The following is a 17,948-nucleotide window of genomic DNA, read 5'->3' on the forward strand; positions in this document are numbered from 1 at the left end:
AGTGGAAGAGCATATGAACCCCCAGAGCTACAGAGAGCTGGTATCTGTGGTGTAGACAGAATAGAACTCTCGTCCCAGTGTGTTCAGAACGAACAAGTCCATATGGCATTGGCCAGGATTTTCTCAGAATAGAGATGTTCTTGCACATGTGCTTGTTAACACGTTTCCAGGTGAGTGAAGTGTGCAAATTAGCTCTAATATAGAAGTGGATCCTCTTAAGAAGACTCTGTTCCTGGCCCACAGATGGCTAAGCTTGGAGTCTGCTAGTAGTCGTTGGCATGGAAAGGTGTGCTAACTGTGCTTTTCTTCCTTTGCAGGCAGCACTGTGTGCTGTGCATGTCATCAGGAAGGTGCCTGAACTCATGGAGATGTTCCTGCCAGCCACCAAAAACCTACTGAATGAGAAGAACCATGGTAATGTCAGCAGGCAAGGCCCAGGCCCTGAAAGCAGTGCTCCTCCATTCAGGGGTGGTGTGCTCCCACCATCTAACTCGGCCTTTTATTTGGAAAAGGTCATTGTTATCATACAGTTTTCTGATAGGTGTCCTTCCAGTTCTGTAGAAAGAGAGCAAATGTCCCTTGTGCTACAAGAGGCATAGAGCTATATTTGATTCTTTGCTCCTGCCGGAAATTACACAGCACAGGCTACAGGGTAATTGAACAAAGTACCTGCTACTCTCATTGTAAGGCAGGTGAAACACATACAGAGTAAATATGGTGAATCTGGGACTCTAGCAAACTGTATTATGTAATTCGTGGTATGTTTCTCCTCTGTAAGGATGGCACTCTGAGGTTCCACATTAAGTCTCTCTGACTGCAGGTCACTCTTGCTTTCTGTGCAAGGCAAAAGATTTTCCAGCTGCTAGGGTTGCAAACTCCACTTGAGATCTGAAAGTTCAGCTTCTGTCTGAGATGATTACTGTTTATAAAGATGATGCACTGGGAACTGATGGATGAAGCAGAATGGAGTTGAACTCGCATTCCCAAAGCTGTGAGATCTTTGCAGTGCTAACTGGAGCAGAGTAATCAGAGGGTTCTTAAGTTGCATGGCAGATTGCTGGATAAGAAAAGGCTACCTTTACATAATTGCTTTTTGGATCGTAATTGCATTTTAAAACAGATTCTTACTCTGTTTAGAGTAATTTTTTGCAAGCTTGAAACAATACTTCCTTTTGAAAATGTACTTTATTTTATTTTTCACATTTGTTTTCCAAGTTGGAAGCACTTGTATAAGTGTTTAAAATAAGGATAAATATCCAAACAATTGACTCCTTGCCCATTCACATAACCCGGCACTCAAATGACAATCTTTGACTGAAACCATTCTCCTATGTCTGGCTACGCAGTGTCTTTGGGCTATAGATGGGCATTAAAGCATGCCATAAAGGGGTCACAAATAGAAGCTGTGTTTCAGAGCTCAGGCTCTTTTGTGGAGAGTGGCCCTAACAAGTAGTTCCTTTCCATTTAAACCAATGCATAGTTGCAGCAGTATCTCCAGTAGCCAAGTAAACATTTGTTTCCTTCTCTACTAAACATGTTCATGTTATTTTATTTCATTGGGGTGTTAGGCTGCAGCACTCCTGGGGGGTTGTGGGGAAGGAAAGGGGGGTTGCTTGTGGTCTGTGCTACATGTGGACATTGTGAACTTATTTAGATTTTAAAATGCACTAATTGGAGTACTTAGCGCAGGGACTAATTAAAATGGTAACAGTATCAGCACCTCACAGTCCTTAATATATTTATCATCACAGCACCCTTGTGAGGCAGGGAAGGATTAGTGTGCCTGTTTTTACAAGTGAGGAACTGAGACTTAGTGACTTTTCCAAGGTCACACGGGAAGTCTTTGGCAGAGCAAGAAATTGGCCCAGGGTCTCCTGAATCTCAGTAACCTGCTCTCCTTCCCTCCCTTACATACCGAGGAAAAAGAACTTCAGGCAGCTCCAGTATTCTGTCAGGACGGCTTTGCATTGTACTGTGAAGCCACCTCCGAATCTGTCAGACCAGCAGAAGAGTGCAGATCTGATTGCCCCATCTCAAAAAAGATATATTGGAATTGGAAAAGGGTAACAAAAATTGTTAGGGGTAAAGAACGGCTTTTGTGTGAGGAGAGATTAATAAGACTGGGACTCTTCAGCTTGGAAAAGAGACAGCTAAGTGGGGATATGATTGAGGTCTATAAAATCATGACTGGTATAAGAAAGTAAATAAGGAAGTGCTATTATTTATTCCTTCTCATAACACAAGAACTAGGGGTCACCAAATGAAATTAATAGGCAACGGGTTTAAAACAAACAAAAGGAAGTATATTTCTTCACACAACACACAGTCATCCTGTAGAACTCTTTGCCAGGGGATGTCATGAAGGCCAAGACTGTAACAGGGTTCAAAAAAGAACTAGATAAGTTCATGGAAGATGGGTCCATCAATGGTTATTAGCCAGGATGGGCAGGAATGGTGTCCCTAGTCTCTGTTTGCCAGAAGCTGGTGTGGCAAGGCACCTCCTTCGTCTCATCAGATTTTGCGTTTTCCCCCTCTGGCCATGGTGGGCCTGGGGTAAACAGCCCCACTCAGGGCAGGGTTTGCCTTCCCCCTTCTGTGCTCCCTTTATTGTATGTCAGGGTAGGCCTGAGGGTCGGTCTAAAGGGTGATCCTCCACCAAGGAAAAAGGAAACAGTCTCAGAAACACAAAAACCCTGGGGGATACCTTTTGCTGCCTCCTCGCTGGGGCAGGGTGTCTCCCTGTTGGTTGCCCTGGGGTGTCAGTCCTTCCCCGCAGGCACTCAGGTTTGGTTGTTTCCCCTACGGGAAGGAGCACAACCTCTCAGACTGGAGAAGTTTATTTCCCTGCTGCCACTAGCCTGGCAGCAGGTTGTCCCCTTCTCTCTCTCCCCCAATTCTCTGCCCAGAGGAGTTTTTTTTTAAAGATCTCAGGCAGTCCTTAATTGGATTCAGGTGTCCCTGATTGACCTGAGGTAATCCCTTCTCAGCTTGTAGGAAGAAGGGCCTTTAACATTCTAGGACTAACATATCAGCCTTCCAAGACCCTCTTGCAGCTGTCCGACCTGACTTTGTCACACTGGGAATGGGCGATGGGATGGATCACTTGATGATTACCTGTTCTGTTCATTCCCTTTGGGGCACCTGGTGTTGGCCACTATCAGAAGACAGGATACTGGGCTAGATGGACCTTTGGACTGAACCAGTCTGGCTGTTCTTATGAAGATCTGAAGCCCTCTTTTTGAAAACGTCCAGGCATCAGCCTCCTAGAACATCTCGGTGTCAGGCAGTCAGCAGGACTAAAGGAACTAGTGCACCAACTGTAGAGCTCTTTGTAGGCCAAAAATGAGACTTTTAAGTGCACCTGGAAATGGTTTAGTATAGACTCTGGGAAATAGATGTTGTGTGCTCCCTGAGACAAGCATTGCTGAGCAAGAAGGCTGGCATTTTGTGTGAGCTGAAGTTTGTGTGTCTTTCAGGTGCAACCCCAGTGATTACAAAAGAAAGAATAACAATGGAGAATACTGTGCCCAAAAGGGAAGGCTGCAACATCTTACCCAAATGTAAAAACAGCAGGGAAGGGAAACCATTTTTGCTCGTTGTTCAAGGTCCAGCAGAACTGCTAAAACATGGGCCTTACCAGCAAATTTGGAATAACCCGTACATCCCAGGGGCAGATACCAAGTCTGCCATCTCCTCCAGATGTTTCTGCCTGCGCATTAGATCTCCCTCTTCTCTGGAATTATGGAGCTGATTATGGGGGTAGGCAGCTGGCAATTAAAAACAAAAAGCAACTTGCTTGAGCATCTCCCCATGTGGCTGCTAAGAGTTACATTGACTGCAAGTTGATGGCTGGTGAAATGTTGATCTGGGTTGGGTCTACAATCTAGGCGATGTCCTTTTTTAAAAGGAATGAGTATAGGTTCTTGCAGTGGAGCATTTCAGTAGCTGGTCAGACTGGGTCGTGGATGAAAGAAAATATTTCTACAACCGTTGATTCAGTGTAAACGATTGAAGGTCAGTCTAGATAAGTCAAATGTTGATGGTAGGTTGGAGGAAGCAACTGGAGGATAGAGCAGAAATATCTGCTTTTTTAGTGTGCCCCCACGGTTTGTCACTATCTGCAACTTTGAGGGTCTTGTTAGGTGCTCAGCTTGTGTTTAGATGATCAAATAGCAAAAGTGACCAGAATGGTGCATCTCATCTGCGCCTGATCAGGAGGTGCCCCTTAAATTCACTTAGAAGCTCATACTAGGGCAAAATAAGAAACAATGTCATTAACATAAGAATTGCCATGCTGGATTACTCCAATGGTCCATCTAACCAACTATCCTTTCTCAGCCAGTCGCCTATCAGATGCTAGGGACAAGAAATCTAAGTGGGAATTAGGGAAAGCTTTTTCTTAGCCTAAGTCATTAGTGTTTGGCTTATGTCATAGAGCCATTAAGGTTTATATCCTTAATGTAATCTCATTTTAACTGATGTAACTGAGAGTGATTTTAGCTGTATAAATGTCTAATCCTTTTTGAATGAGTAAGTTTTTTGGCTTCAGTGATATCTAGTGGTAGAGTCCCTCAGGTTGATGGACCATTGTAGGAGGAAATCTCTTCTGTCTTCAATTTTAAATTTCTGTTTCAGTTTTGTTGAACGTCTCCTTGTTCTTGTATGATAAAGGAGCACCCGAATGAGCTTCTGTACCCCATTTGTTAATTTTGGATCCCTCTTTTTTTAATCCTGCCCCCTTTTTTGTCTCCTACATAAACTATCTGTCTTTTCAGTTTCTCCAGACATCTAATGATTTTCTTTGCTCATCTCTATGAAGTGGGCTATCTACCGCAAGCACACAACTCCAGTTCTTTATCTGCACTGGTTGCTTGTTGTTTTTGACCTATAAAGTCCTGAATGGCTTGGAACCTGCCTCCTTTTGTGATACTGATTCTGTTCAGAGGCATGTAAATTGGAGCCTCTTTAGTGCATGAGACGAGAGCCGCTGGCAGGCATTCTCCATAAAGATCAATGAACCCTGCTTGCTGGGATCCAAAACAACCATGCCCACCTTCTGGCCATAATCCAGCACCCCCAGTTCCCAAAGGCAGGCCAGAACCCCCTGTAGGTACACTAAAGCGCTACAGTGGCTCAGCTGCAGCTGTGCCGCTGTAGTCTTCCAAGTGTAGATAAGTCCTAAGCCTTTTTTTTTGGCAGGGTCTCTCTCTCTCTCTTTCTCATGGCCTGTATTACTGCTACTCTAATACACACAGTACATAACAGTCTAGTGATCTTCAGGGCACGCTTCAAATGCAGTGCCTCTTTGTAATTTATCACTTAAATCAGCCTCTGTGTCAGATGACTGACTGGTATCTAATTAATGTCTATCTTTAAAAAAGGCTCCAGGGGCGATCCTGGCAATTACAGGCTGCTAAGCCTGACTTCGGTGCCAGGAAAATTGGTTGAAACTGTAGTAAAGAACAGAATTATCAGACACACAGATGAATGTGATATGTTGGGGAAGAGTCACCCTGGCTTTTGTAAAGAGAAATCATGCCTCACCAATCTATTCGAATTTAAAGGTATAAACAAACATGTGGACAAGGATGATCCAGTGGAAATAGTGTACTTGGACTTTCAGAAAGCCTTTGGTAAGGACCCTCAATAAAGGCTCTTAAGCAAACTAAACAGTCATGGGATAAGAGGGAAGGTCCTCCCATGGATCGGTAACTGACTAAAAGATAGGAACCAAAGGGTAGGAATAAATGGTCAGTCTTTACAAGGGAGAGAGGAAAATAGCAGGGTCCCCTAAGGATCTGTACTGGAATTTGTTAGTCAGCATATTCAGAAATGATCTGGAAAAAGGGGTGAACAGTGAGGTGGCAAAATTACTCAAAATAGTTAACTCCTCGCAGTCAGCTTTGGACTTACAAAGGGATCTCACTAAACCAGGTGACAGAATGGCAGATGTAATTCAGTGTTGATAAATGCAAAGTAATGCACATTGGAAAAAATAATCCCAACTATACATCCAAAATGATGGGGTCTAAATTAGCTGTTACCACTCAAGAAAGAGTCACTGTGGATAGGTCTCTGAAAACATCTGCTCAACAAGCAGTGGCAGTCAAAAAGGCTAACAAAATTTTATGAACCATTAGGAAAGGGATGAATAATAAAACAGGAAATACCATGATCCTGCTATTTGAATCCATGGTACACCCACACTGTAAATTCTGTTTGCAGTTCTGGTAAGCTCACCTCAAAAAAGATATATTAGTATTGGAAAACGTGCAGAGAAGGGCAATGAAAATAATTAGGAGTATGGAACAGCTTCCATATGAGGAAAGATTAAAAAGACTGGGACTGTTCAGTTTGGAAAAGAGACAGCTGAGGGGGGATATGACAGAGGTCTGTAAAATCATGACTGGTGCGGAGAAAGAAGAGGGAGGTGTTTACTCCTTCCAGTGACACAGGAACGGGGGGAAGGGGTCACCCAATGAAATTAATAGGCAGTAGGTTTAAAACAGACATAAGGAAGCACTTCTTCACACAACACACTATCAACTTGTGGAACTTGTTGCCAGGGGATGTTGTGGAGGTCAAAAGTATAACTGAGTTAAAAAAAAAAAAATTAGATAAGTTCCTGGTGGATAGTTCCATTGATGGCTATTAACCAAGATGGTCAGGGACAAAGGTGTGCCTAACCTCCAACTTCCAGAAGCTGGGACTGGACGACAGGCAATGGGTCACTCAAAATCGCCTTGTTCTGTTCCCTTCCTCTCAAGCATCTGGCATTGGCCAGTTGGAAGACAGGATACTGGCTAGATGAACCATTGGTCTCACCCCCTATAGCCATTTTTATGTTCTTGTTGCAGGCATTTGTGGGGGGGAGGGGTTCAGGTGAGAGATGTTTGTGGGATTGCTGCTACTATTTTTCCTTTATGGCTTTCATTTTTAATTTTTTTTTTTGGTCAGGTGCCTAGAGCCTTTATAAGTGAAATCTAAATAACTAGACTTGTTTCTGGCCTTGTAGGTGTTCTTCACACATCAGTTGTCCTCCTCACAGAGATGTGTGAGAGAAGCCCAGACATGTTATCACACTTCAGAAAGGTAAGTACAAACTGTGCATTAGTATCCCTGATAGCTAATGTTTACCTGCTTCTTCTGGGCTGACACTTCCATCCTTGATCTTAGCCAACAGGATGTGTCCACAAGTTTTGAGCAAAATCTGTGCAGCTATTTTTAAATGAGGCACGTGATGATGATGCAGGCTTTCCACTTGAAAAACAATGTCACACAATATCATCAAATAATTAAATTAGAAGTTTTCCATGTGATTCATCTTTGAGTCTCCTTGTGAGCGTGGGAAGGGGTAAATTATAAGACACTGACAAATCACTTATGTGCATGAAAACTGTGAAACTTGTCCCAGAGTTAAAGTTGCAATGACTCCTGTTATGAAAGTCCCCTAAATATGTTATTCCTCATGTACCTGATTGCATCAGTGACATCTGGAGTGGGATAAAGTTTAATCTCCTTTTTCTTTTTTATCTAAGATGGGGAACTAAAATCACAAGCTTACACTGTTAACTTATAGTTTTATACATTCCACTCAGGAAAAGGCAGAATTGAGGTTTTCATAGTATAGCTAGGCTTGGCAGAATCCAATTTTTATTTTTCATAATTTTGATCAATAATATCATTATTTTAAGCATTTTATCTATTTTTATCAAATGTTTGTAGTTGTGCAAAATTGTGGGGAGGGTGTCAGACAGTAGGTGGAATAGACAATAATTATTTAATGATAGTAGAAACTAAAATTCAAAAGGTTAAAGCTTTATACCCCTTAAAACACAAATTGTCAACATCACATAGCTAAGTCCAAATCAGACTGCAAAGAGTTACAAAGGGATCTCACAAAACTGGGTGACTGGGCAACAAAATGGCAGATGAAATTCAATGTTGATACATACAAAGTAATGCATGTTGGAAAACATAATCCCAACTATACATACAGGATGATGGGGTCTAAATTAGCTGTTACCACTCAAGAAAGAGATCCTGGAGTCATTGTGGATAGTTCTCTGAAGACATCTGCTGCATGTGCACTGGCAGCCAAAAGCGGTAACAGGCTATTAGGAACCACTAGGAAAGGGATAAATAATAAGACAGAAAATATCATCATGTCACTATATAAATCCATGGTACGCCCACACATTGAATTCAGTTCTGTTTGTCCCATCTCAAAAAAGATATATTTGAATTGGAAAAGGTTCAGAGAAGGGCAACAAAAATCATTAGGGGTATGGAACAGCTTCCATATGAGAGAAGATTAATAAGACTGGGAATTTTCAGCTTGGAAAAGAGAGGACTAAGGAGGGATATGACGGGTCTATAAAATCATGAATGGTGTGGAGAGAGTGAATAAGGAAGTGTTGTTTACTCCTTCACGTAACACAAGAACCAATTAATTAGCAGGTTTAAAACTAACATAAGGAAATACTTTTTTACCCAACACACAGTTAACCTGTGGAACTTGTGGCCAGGGGATGTTGTGAAGGCCAAAAGAGTAACTGGGTTCAAAAAAGAATTAGATAAGTTCATGGAGAATAAGTCCGTCATTGGATATTAGCCAAGATGGCCAGTGATGCAGCCTCATGCTCTGGGTGTCCCTGGCCTCTGATTGCCAGAAGTTGGGAGTGGACATTAGGGGATGGATCACTCAATAAACTGTCCTGTTCTGTTCATTCCCTCTGGGGCACCTGGCATTGGCCACTGTCAGAAGACAGGATATTGGGCTAGATGGACCATTAGTCTGACCCAGTATGGCCGTTCTTATGTGTCAAAATATACATAGTAAATACTCTTAAATCAAACTCTCATTAGTTCTCAAGCAGCATTTTTCTTACTTTGCCTGTCTGTAAATTTTGGTTATCATTGATGGAAATATTTTTTCATTGGTTTGTGTATGTGTATGGTGAAATCGATGTTTACCAACATTTACTGGTTAAAAACCTAATGCGTCAGCCTAAGTATAGCTAACATGTCCACATTGCACACAGCATGTAATAAGGGGCATTTTTCCCAGGGCGGGTAGGAATTTCAGAGCCAGCAGTGTTCTTGTCTTCTAGCACACTGTCCTAGCACATGCTTCTTGTCACTGCCTGCTGTAATTGTTCTTGCTGTATCTGCTGCTTTTAGAATTTATTAACTGCAAAATCTTAAAGATTTCCTTCCAGAATGATTTGGAAGGCGTTCTTTGGTGTACAGTTCTGATTCCTTTGGGCAAAGGAGGAATTGGGAACCAAATGAGCCAGTAGAATGCAACTGGCCAGTTGCTCCACTGAAAAATCCTGAGAGGAGTCTTCTGCCTGTGTGCACAGCTCCCAACATACTTTTCCTGTAAGTCCTAGGTTTGTTTGCAGGGACCTCAGACAGGCGCCCCCTTTGCTAGTGCACTTTGTGTGTGCTAGAGCTGGGGCGAATGTTGTGGGGGCAGTGGTGTCGTCCTGAGCCATTGCTCACTACTTAGGAGGTGGCTGAGTCCTGGGGGGAGCAATGAGGAGTTGAGTCCAATGGCTTTGTCCAGGGCTTCTTTTTGGTGGTGCTTTCTTCTAGCCATCTTTCTTGTGGTGTTTTATGCTGTGAATAGTATGACGCTAATCTGTTCCTAATGCCTGCTTTGTCTGTTTTATCCCTTTTGTCTGTTTGGACTCCTGCTGTATGTTAGAATGAAAAGGTAAGAGTTAACTCTTCTAGATGGTGCATGCTTTCACTGGATCTGTAGAGGCTTCTGTGTGTCCAGTCACCACATGGAGGCGCTGTGCACTAACACTGCAGTTGTGATTAATGCCATGTGCTAGCTATGCTATACTTGTCTAACAAGCTCATTGTAGTCCAGTTTTTGTCTTGTCATTAAATTCCTGTATCCATGGCAGCCCTGGATCTCAGTTGTGGCCTCTCCCAAGCTGTGAACCTATCTTGATCCCTTCCTTCCTTGTTTGAGGAATTTAGGCAGCTTCCTGTGTTCCTCTCTTTTAAAAAGTCTGATCGTCCTGGAGCCTTGATGTATTCTCCTTACCACAAGGTGTGTTTTGCTTCCCACTGGCAAAGTGGGACAGCGCTGGGTAATTCAGATCCTCTCCTGTATATAAGGGGGAGTGGGATAAGAACTCCATCGCTGGAGTGGTTACAGCAGCGTTGGGAAACAGATACATATAGGGGAGCATGGACTACCACATACCACATAGGCTCAGTAGGCAGCACTGGACTGTTCAGTACAAATCCATTGCACATCTTTTCTGGAAGTATCTGGCTGTCAAGGATCAGCAGAGTGGGGTAGGCATCAACTGATCTTTATGGCTGTAGCCTTTGTATTTGTTTGTGCTGTCATCAGTTTTGGTACCTTGCGTTGTATGTAAGAAAACAAAGAAAATGTAAAGCAGGGTTCCAAGAATGTTTATGCAGACCATCCCAGTCAGCTGCACTTTGTATTCAGGGGAGAGGGGGCATGTCCTCTTGCTCTCCTCTGAGATCTGAAGGGAAGCAACCTCCTCCAGTGATATACAAGTCTGATTGCTGAAATGCTCCAGGCTGGAGGAAGAGAGAGTCAAGAAAACTACAAGGAGAGAGATGTTTCCTTCTTGCAGAGCCATCTCAAATTTGCAGCAGAATGCTGCTGACTGAGCTTCTGTCAGGTACTCTAAACTCTGCCATGGCTAGTCTCTGGCAGATCTCCAAGGGGAATAATAGGTACCTGAGTGGCTGCAGCACAATCCTGTGGGGAAGACAGAGGTGGCTTTTGGAGAAGGTTCTGCTGGAGGACGTGGGGGTGAAGTGTGTTCATTCTGCATATACAGAGGTATAGGTGAAAGGAAAAATGAGGCTGTTCTAATATGGTATGGAAACCTGCCCAGACAGGTCTAGTGCCATCCCACCTGCAAATCACCCATTGCTCTTTAATTGGCCTTCAGTCTGTCTCAGCAGGACAGCCAGCTCCAGCACATTTTCGGACTCCATTTGACTGCCTATTTCTTAGGTTATTTTACTTAATGTCAGCTCTGAGATGGAAAGACGAGTGGAATGAGAGAGAGAGAGTACTACTTCACTGCTTTAGTTAATTTACCTGGAGATCCATCAGCTTTAACAAGCATTATGTCATGCTCTGGCAAGCGGGTCAAGACTTTCTTTAAATGAGAACGTGTTTTCTAGAGAATGAAACTTGGAGAGATGTGCAGTATCCTTCCCTCTGAAAATGTGATCCCACCCCAGGGCTATCCCAGCCTGTCTTTAGTGTGCGAGTAAGAGTGTTTTGGTGCGTTGTGGTGGTGATAGGCTTCCATTTCATCACTCCAACTATTGTGAGGCCCATCACAACCTGTCCATAGTAGTCCTCACCTGAGAACTATGGTCAGTGTTATCTGCTGCTGGTAATCCCAATCTGAGTATACCCATGGAATGTATGTGCTGCCACAGAACAGTGACATCATAGAACCATAGGGTTAGAAGGAACCTCAGGGGTCATCTAGTCTAACCCCCTGGCAAGATACAGGATTTGATGTATCTAAACCAGTGGTGCCAACCTTATAACACAGGAGGGCTTCAAACTGTGTCGGCCAAACAGTGTCTCCATATTTTAATACGATTTAAAGCTCCCTCTATTAATTTATATTTTACTTTCAGCTTGTTTTGTATGTATTTAGATAGGTTGTTTTTATGTACAGTATTGTCTGTTTATGCACTTGTGTAAACTAAAATGATGTAAACATGACAAAACGATAATGAATCAGCCATTAGTATATTGTGTTGAAGCAGGCTCTGGACCTTATGAAATGCTCTGGTGGGCCATAGTTTGGGCACCCCTGGTCTAAGCCATTCAAGACAGCTGGCTATCCAGCTTCTTTTTGAAAGCCTCCAGTGAAGGATTTTCCACAGCTTCTTGGGGCACTATGTTCCATTGTCCTACTGTTCCTTCAGTTAAGAAGTTTTTCCTGAAATTGGTGGATGGAGTAGTGAGACACCCATGACTACCGGTCCAAGAGTTAGAGTAGACTGAGGCAAACTATCTCATGCGGATGACTTGTCTCCTATAAACAGCCACATTGCAATCCCTGAAAGAGCCACTTTTCCTGAGGAGTAGGAAGATGACCCTGGTAATCAGTGCCATCAACTTCTGCAGAACCTAAGCTCTCATTCTGAAAAGTTTCTGCCCCTCAAGCTTGGAAAGAAAAACGTCCAAATGTAAACACTGGAGATGATAGTGCAGTTTTGCCTTCCTGAATTTGTGGGCAGTTCTGGTGCTATGTTGCTGAATGTCATAGAATATCAGGGTTGGAAGGGACCTCAGGAGGTCATCTAGTCCAACCCCCTGCTCAAAGCAGGACCAATCCCCAACTAAATCATCCCAGCCAGGGCTTTGTCAAGCCTGACCTTAAAAATCTCTTAAGGAAGGAGATTCCCCAACCTTCCTAGGTAACGCGTTCCAGTGCTTCACCACCCTCCTAGTGAAAAAGTTTTTCCTAATATCCAACCTAAACCTCCCTGTCTGCAATTTGAGACCATTACTCCTTGTTCTGTCATCTGCTACCACTGAGAACAGTCTAAATCCATCCTCTTTGGAACCCCCTTTCAGGTAGTTGAAAGCAGCTATCAAATTCACCCTCATTCTTCTCTTCTGCAGACTGACTAATCCCAGTTTCCTCAGCCTGTCCTCATAAGTCATGTGTTCCAGCCCCCTAATCATTTTTGTTGCCCTCCGCTGGACTCTTTCCAATTTTTCCACATCCTCCTTGTAGTGTGGGGCCCAAAACTGGACACAGTACTCCAGATGAGGCCTCACCAATGTCGAATACAGGGGAATGATCACGTCCCTGGATCTGCTGGCAATGCTCCTACTTATACAGCTCAAAATGCTGTTTGCCTTCTTGGCAACAAGGGCACACTGTTGACTCATATCCAGCTTCTCGTCCACTGTAACCCCTAGGTCCTTTTCTGCAGAACTGCTGCCGAGCCATTCGGTCCCTAGTCTGTAGCGGTGCATGGGATTCTTCCGTCCTAAGTGCAGGACTCTGCACTTGTCCTTGTTGAACCTCATCAGATTTCTTTTGGCCCAGTCCTCCAGTTTGTCTAGGTCCCTCTGTATCCTATCCCTACCCTCCAGCGTATCTACCTCTCCTCCCAGTTTAGTGTCATCTGCAAACTTGCTGAGGGTGCAATCCACACCATCCTCCAGATCATTTATGAACATATTGAACAAAACCGGCCCCAGGACCGACCCCTGGGGCACTCCACTTGACACCGGCTGCCAACTAGACATGGAGCCATTGATCACTACCCGTTGAGCCCGACAATCTAGTCAGCTTTCTATCCACCTTATAGTCCATTCATTCAGCCCAAACTTCTTTAATTTGCTGGCAAGAATACTGTGGGAGACTGTCAAAAGCTTTGCTAAAGTCAAGGAACAACACGTCCACCACTTTCCCCTCATCCTTGTGTCAGAGTTCTGCCAATCCACCGTAGCAAGAATTAGCACATCTGTAGTCAATGTTATTGCTACTATCCAGAATCCTGTGGGCAGAAGTGAAACCTGAGAGAAATCAGGCCAATTTCATGCTGCTGCTGGTGTGTGGGGAAGCTGTGAGCAGGAGAAGGTGGGTAGGCCCTGGGGAAGCTCTTCACTGGGGGTACTACCCAACCATTGGAGACTGGGTGGGAGGTAGATCAGTGGAAATTCTCCCCCTTTGACTACTCTGGAGGGTTTGCAGAGTGGAAGAGAAGAGAGAGAGCGTCTTCCTGCAGATAGCTAGGGAAGAGTGATAAACTTAGGACATAATGACATCTGTTTCTGTTGTGGGAATGCCTAAAGACCCCCATCAGGGATCCCACTATGCCAGGCACTCCATACACATAACAAAAAGATGGTCCCTGCCCTAAAGAACTTAGATTAAGTCAGCCAGAAGCTGGTGTGAAAGAGCCCCAATGCAAGGACAGCATCCTGTGGAAGACCAGCAACTCTTCTTATTTTCAGCAGCTGATGGCAGGGGAACTCTGTTTTTTATCTGCCTCTGGGCTGGTTGGCTTAGCTCTCTAGTAGCTCTGTAGTATGGTGTTCAGGTCCTGGCCAGACATCAGTATCAATATGTTCAGATAACCCAGCCTGCGCAATCAGAGATGTTCTGTGTGGAAGGATGTGTACACTAATCTTCAGGAATCATTCTTGGATCCCTACATCAAAAGTGTGGAAGACAAGTGTTGTGAGTATACTTTCTGATGGATCTTTCTTCTTCACAGCTTGTACCCCAGTTAGTTCGTATTCTAAAGAATCTTATCATGTCTGGATATTCACCAGAGCATGACGTGTCTGGGATCAGTGACCCCTTCCTGCAGGTAAGGATTGATAGTAAAACTCTCGGGTAGCTCTGTCTCCCGTGCAGTGTTTGGGACTTGGTTTCTGACTCCCTTGCCTATTATGCGAATTCATGGCAGGAGGAGTAAGCTTATAGCTATCCATATTATTTCCATGTCAGTTGTTTGGTTGTAGGGGGAGTGCTTCTGGCTAGAGGATAAAGACCTAAACATAGTATAAATCCTTACATCCTGGGAAAGACCTCATTGAGGGAGAAGAGTTCAAATCCTCCGTCTCTGCTCTAAAGCAGAGGGCCTTGTGATTTAATTGCCATATTTATCAGCATTTGATCTCTCTCCTGCACTCTTCCATGAGTTAACCGGAGGCCATTGCATAAAGTTGCTTTATCGTAGAATATTAGGGTTGGAAGAGACCTCAGGAGGTCATCTAGTCCCACCCCCTGCTCAAAGCAGGACCAGTTCCCATCCAAATCATCCCAGCCAGGGCTTTGTCAAGCCTGAGCTTAAAAACCTCTTAAGGAAGGAGATTCCACCACCTCCCTAGGTAACGCATTCCAGATGGGTTATGTCAGATGTGATTTAATTTGCTGCCTTTTTGTCTTTTCAGGTGCGAATCCTGCGGTTACTAAGAATCCTGGGGCGAAATGATGACGACTCAAGTGAAGCAATGAATGACATACTTGCACAGGTGAGGCCTGCCAGGTTAAGTTGATATTCAGCCTAAATTGTTCCTCTTAATTTCATCTTGTTACTTCTAGTTACGTCCTTATGTACCACAGCATGAGCATCAACTCATTGCGTCACAAGTGTGTGCTTCTGCGGGCAGTGATTTAATCTGGCAGGAGCTAACAAGCTGGGCAAGTGGGAGGGCGGTGCCTTGTTCTGATACAGAAATGGGAGGCGGCCTGGGTAGGGTGCTGCGGGTGCTGGCAAAGCACTGGCAGTTACTTTACTTTGTTTTTTTTCCAGGTTGCCACTAATACAGAAACAAGTAAAAACGTGGGTAATGCCATCCTCTATGAAACTGTATTGACTATTATGGACATCAAGTCTGAGAGTGGACTGCGAGTACGTTGCCTTTACCATGGTTCTTTTCACTAAACCCATAGGATTGTAAAAGTTAGAGATGAAATGACTGATTAAATGGAGTCCACCCGTTGGGGCTAGGGCAGGTACTAGTTTTCCTAGTGGATGTATGAAGCTAAACCATTACACTTGATTTTAGTCAAACAATGGGCCCCAGGCTGAATTCATCAGTTACCGATGGCTAGTGCTTAGGGCTCTAAAGTGTCACTGGAATTGGTTGAATCATAGAAAGGTAGGACTAGCAGGGACTTCAATGGGTCGTCTAGTCGTCCCCTGCACTGAGGCAGGACTAAGTATCGTCTAGATCAATGTTTCCCAAACTTACAACAGTTGCGTACCCCTTTTGAGACATTTGTCTTACCTGCGTACCTTTCTCCGGTGAAGATAATTGGGGGTGGTGGTGGTGGTAGCCACATTTTTATAACACACTCCTAATTAGTTTCATTCTGGATTAAATGTTTGTTAGAAATAAATACAAAATTATATTCCATACAGTTGAAACAAAAATTGTAATAGACATAATAGTTACATATAGAAATAGTACTAGAAATAATTAAAATAATAGAAGCGAATCAACAGTCTGGCAGAACAGCGTGTGTGTATATGTATATATATTTATATATATAGTGAATTCGTATCATTCTGAAATTAAAATACGCTGGTTTGGTTAGGTTAGTGAAGAAAGCACTAGTTTTAATACTTACTAGTTCGGTACTAAAAAATTTTCAGTACAAACCAAACTATTCAGTGCGAGGGATGGAACTGCTTCTGACCAGACACTGTCGTGGGGATATCTGGCTCGATGTTTGTGATCTTAAGATGAAGGTGGGGCTCCACGTCAATAAGATGATTTCATTCTTTTGTTTTGATGCCAACCAGCACAGAGAATCTGATCTCGCACAAATATGAGGTGGGAAAAGGCAGAAGATACTTGTCCGATAGAGCTGGATATTCAGAGCTAACCCCCAGCCAAAATGACGTCAGTGTATTTTGCTCAAATTTTGTTTTCAGGAAGCTATCTGAAACCAGCTCCAAGAGCTGCTGTTCTTCTGAAGCAGGGAGGTTATTTGGCAATGTTTGAATATTGATGATAAAAGGGTTCCTTATCCATTCAAAAGTGCCGTCCAGTTCAGGGAAATGCTTACGAAGATCTTTCTGCAAGATTTCCAAATGCTGCTTCATGGCTTGCAACACATCACTATCAAGTTCGTTAGTTGAGTTTATTACTAAGTCATGAAGAGATGGAAAGGAATCCAGTTCATGACGACTAAGACGTTTATGCCACATTTTCAATTTTGCGACCATGGTGCTCACTTTGTCTTGAACATGGAATATTGATATGAGTTTCCCTTACAAGGATAGATTGAGGTTGTTTAAATGAGCAAAGATATCTGCAATATATGCTAGTTTGCGTAGCCATTTCCAGTCATGTATACAGTCTCTCAGGTTAAAGGTTTCATCTAAAAAAAACTTGCAGTTCTTCTCGCAGCTCAAACAGGCGATTCAGAACTTTTCCATGTGAAAGCCAGTGCACTTCAGTGTGAAATAAGAGTTGTGTGTAATCACTGCCCATCTCATCACGAAGCTGAGAAAACAGCCGGGTGTTCAGAGGGCGGCCTTTCACAAAATTGTTTATTTTCACAGCTTCATCCAGTACTTGCTTTAGATCTGCCTGCATGTTCTGGGTGGTGAGTGCTTCCCTGTGAATGCAACAGTGAGTCGATTTAGCTTCTGGCGCAAGAGCTTGAATACGTGCAACAACTCCTTTCTTCGAACCAATCATGGCTCTGGCGCCATCTGTGCTTAGTCCAACACAACGGCTCTAATCCAAGTCATTGTTTTTGATACAGTCATCAATAAACTTTAAAAACAGCTTCTCCAGTTGTATGTGTTGGCCTAGGTTGGCAGAACAAAATATCATCGTGGACTTCATTATTCAGCTCATATCTGAGAAACAACAAAAGATTAGCTAAATTCACAATATCAGTGGATTCATCCGCTTGCAGTGCATAGTAGCGACTCTTGTACTCTTGACAATAATTGCTGCTTTACGTTTTCGGCCATATCTGTGGTTCTACGATGAACACGGTTATTTGAGAGGGGGACACAATCTATAGCTTTGCTAGCCTTAAAAAGAAAAGGAGTACTTGTGGCACCGTAGAGACATATGTTAGTCTCTAAGGTGCCACAAGTACACCTTTTCTTTTTGCGGATACAGACTAACATGGCTGCTACTCTGAAACCTGTCATTTTGCTAACCTTGTCTCCAATCATCACTTGCACCATTACTTTGGCTGCCGGTTTTACTAATGTCTCGCCAATCACTTCAGCAGCTCCGGACTTTGCAATTAAGTTCACCACGCTATATGAAGCTTCCAAAGCTTTCATATTTTCACCTCCTGTCACATTACGAATTTGTTTTTTGGGTCTTTTGGAGATCTTTGCGCCTATTTTTGAAGAATTCTACAGGTTTTCCCTTGTATTCTTTGTTTACTATTGAAATGGCGCTTTAGGTT

General features: G+C 43.4%; 1 protein-coding gene across 2 annotated transcripts in view; it reads left to right on the plus strand.

The window, feature by feature from the left end:
* The window catches only part of AP1G1 (adaptor related protein complex 1 subunit gamma 1), a 100,465-nt gene that overhangs the window by 53,974 nt on the left and 28,543 nt on the right, over window positions 1–17,948 (plus strand). For both annotated transcript variants that reach the window (XM_074969027.1, XM_074969026.1), the window contains exons 5-9: window positions 318–414; window positions 7,016–7,092; window positions 14,272–14,367; window positions 14,954–15,034; window positions 15,316–15,414. In XM_074969027.1, the coding sequence (XP_074825128.1) occupies window positions 318–414; window positions 7,016–7,092; window positions 14,272–14,367; window positions 14,954–15,034; window positions 15,316–15,414 (450 nt within the window). The remainder of the gene's footprint in view (window positions 1–317; window positions 415–7,015; window positions 7,093–14,271; window positions 14,368–14,953; window positions 15,035–15,315; window positions 15,415–17,948) is intronic.

The sequence above is a fragment of the Natator depressus genome, chromosome 12 (assembly GCF_965152275.1).
Source record: "Natator depressus isolate rNatDep1 chromosome 12, rNatDep2.hap1, whole genome shotgun sequence".
NCBI classification, from domain to species: domain Eukaryota; kingdom Metazoa; phylum Chordata; order Testudines; family Cheloniidae; genus Natator; species Natator depressus.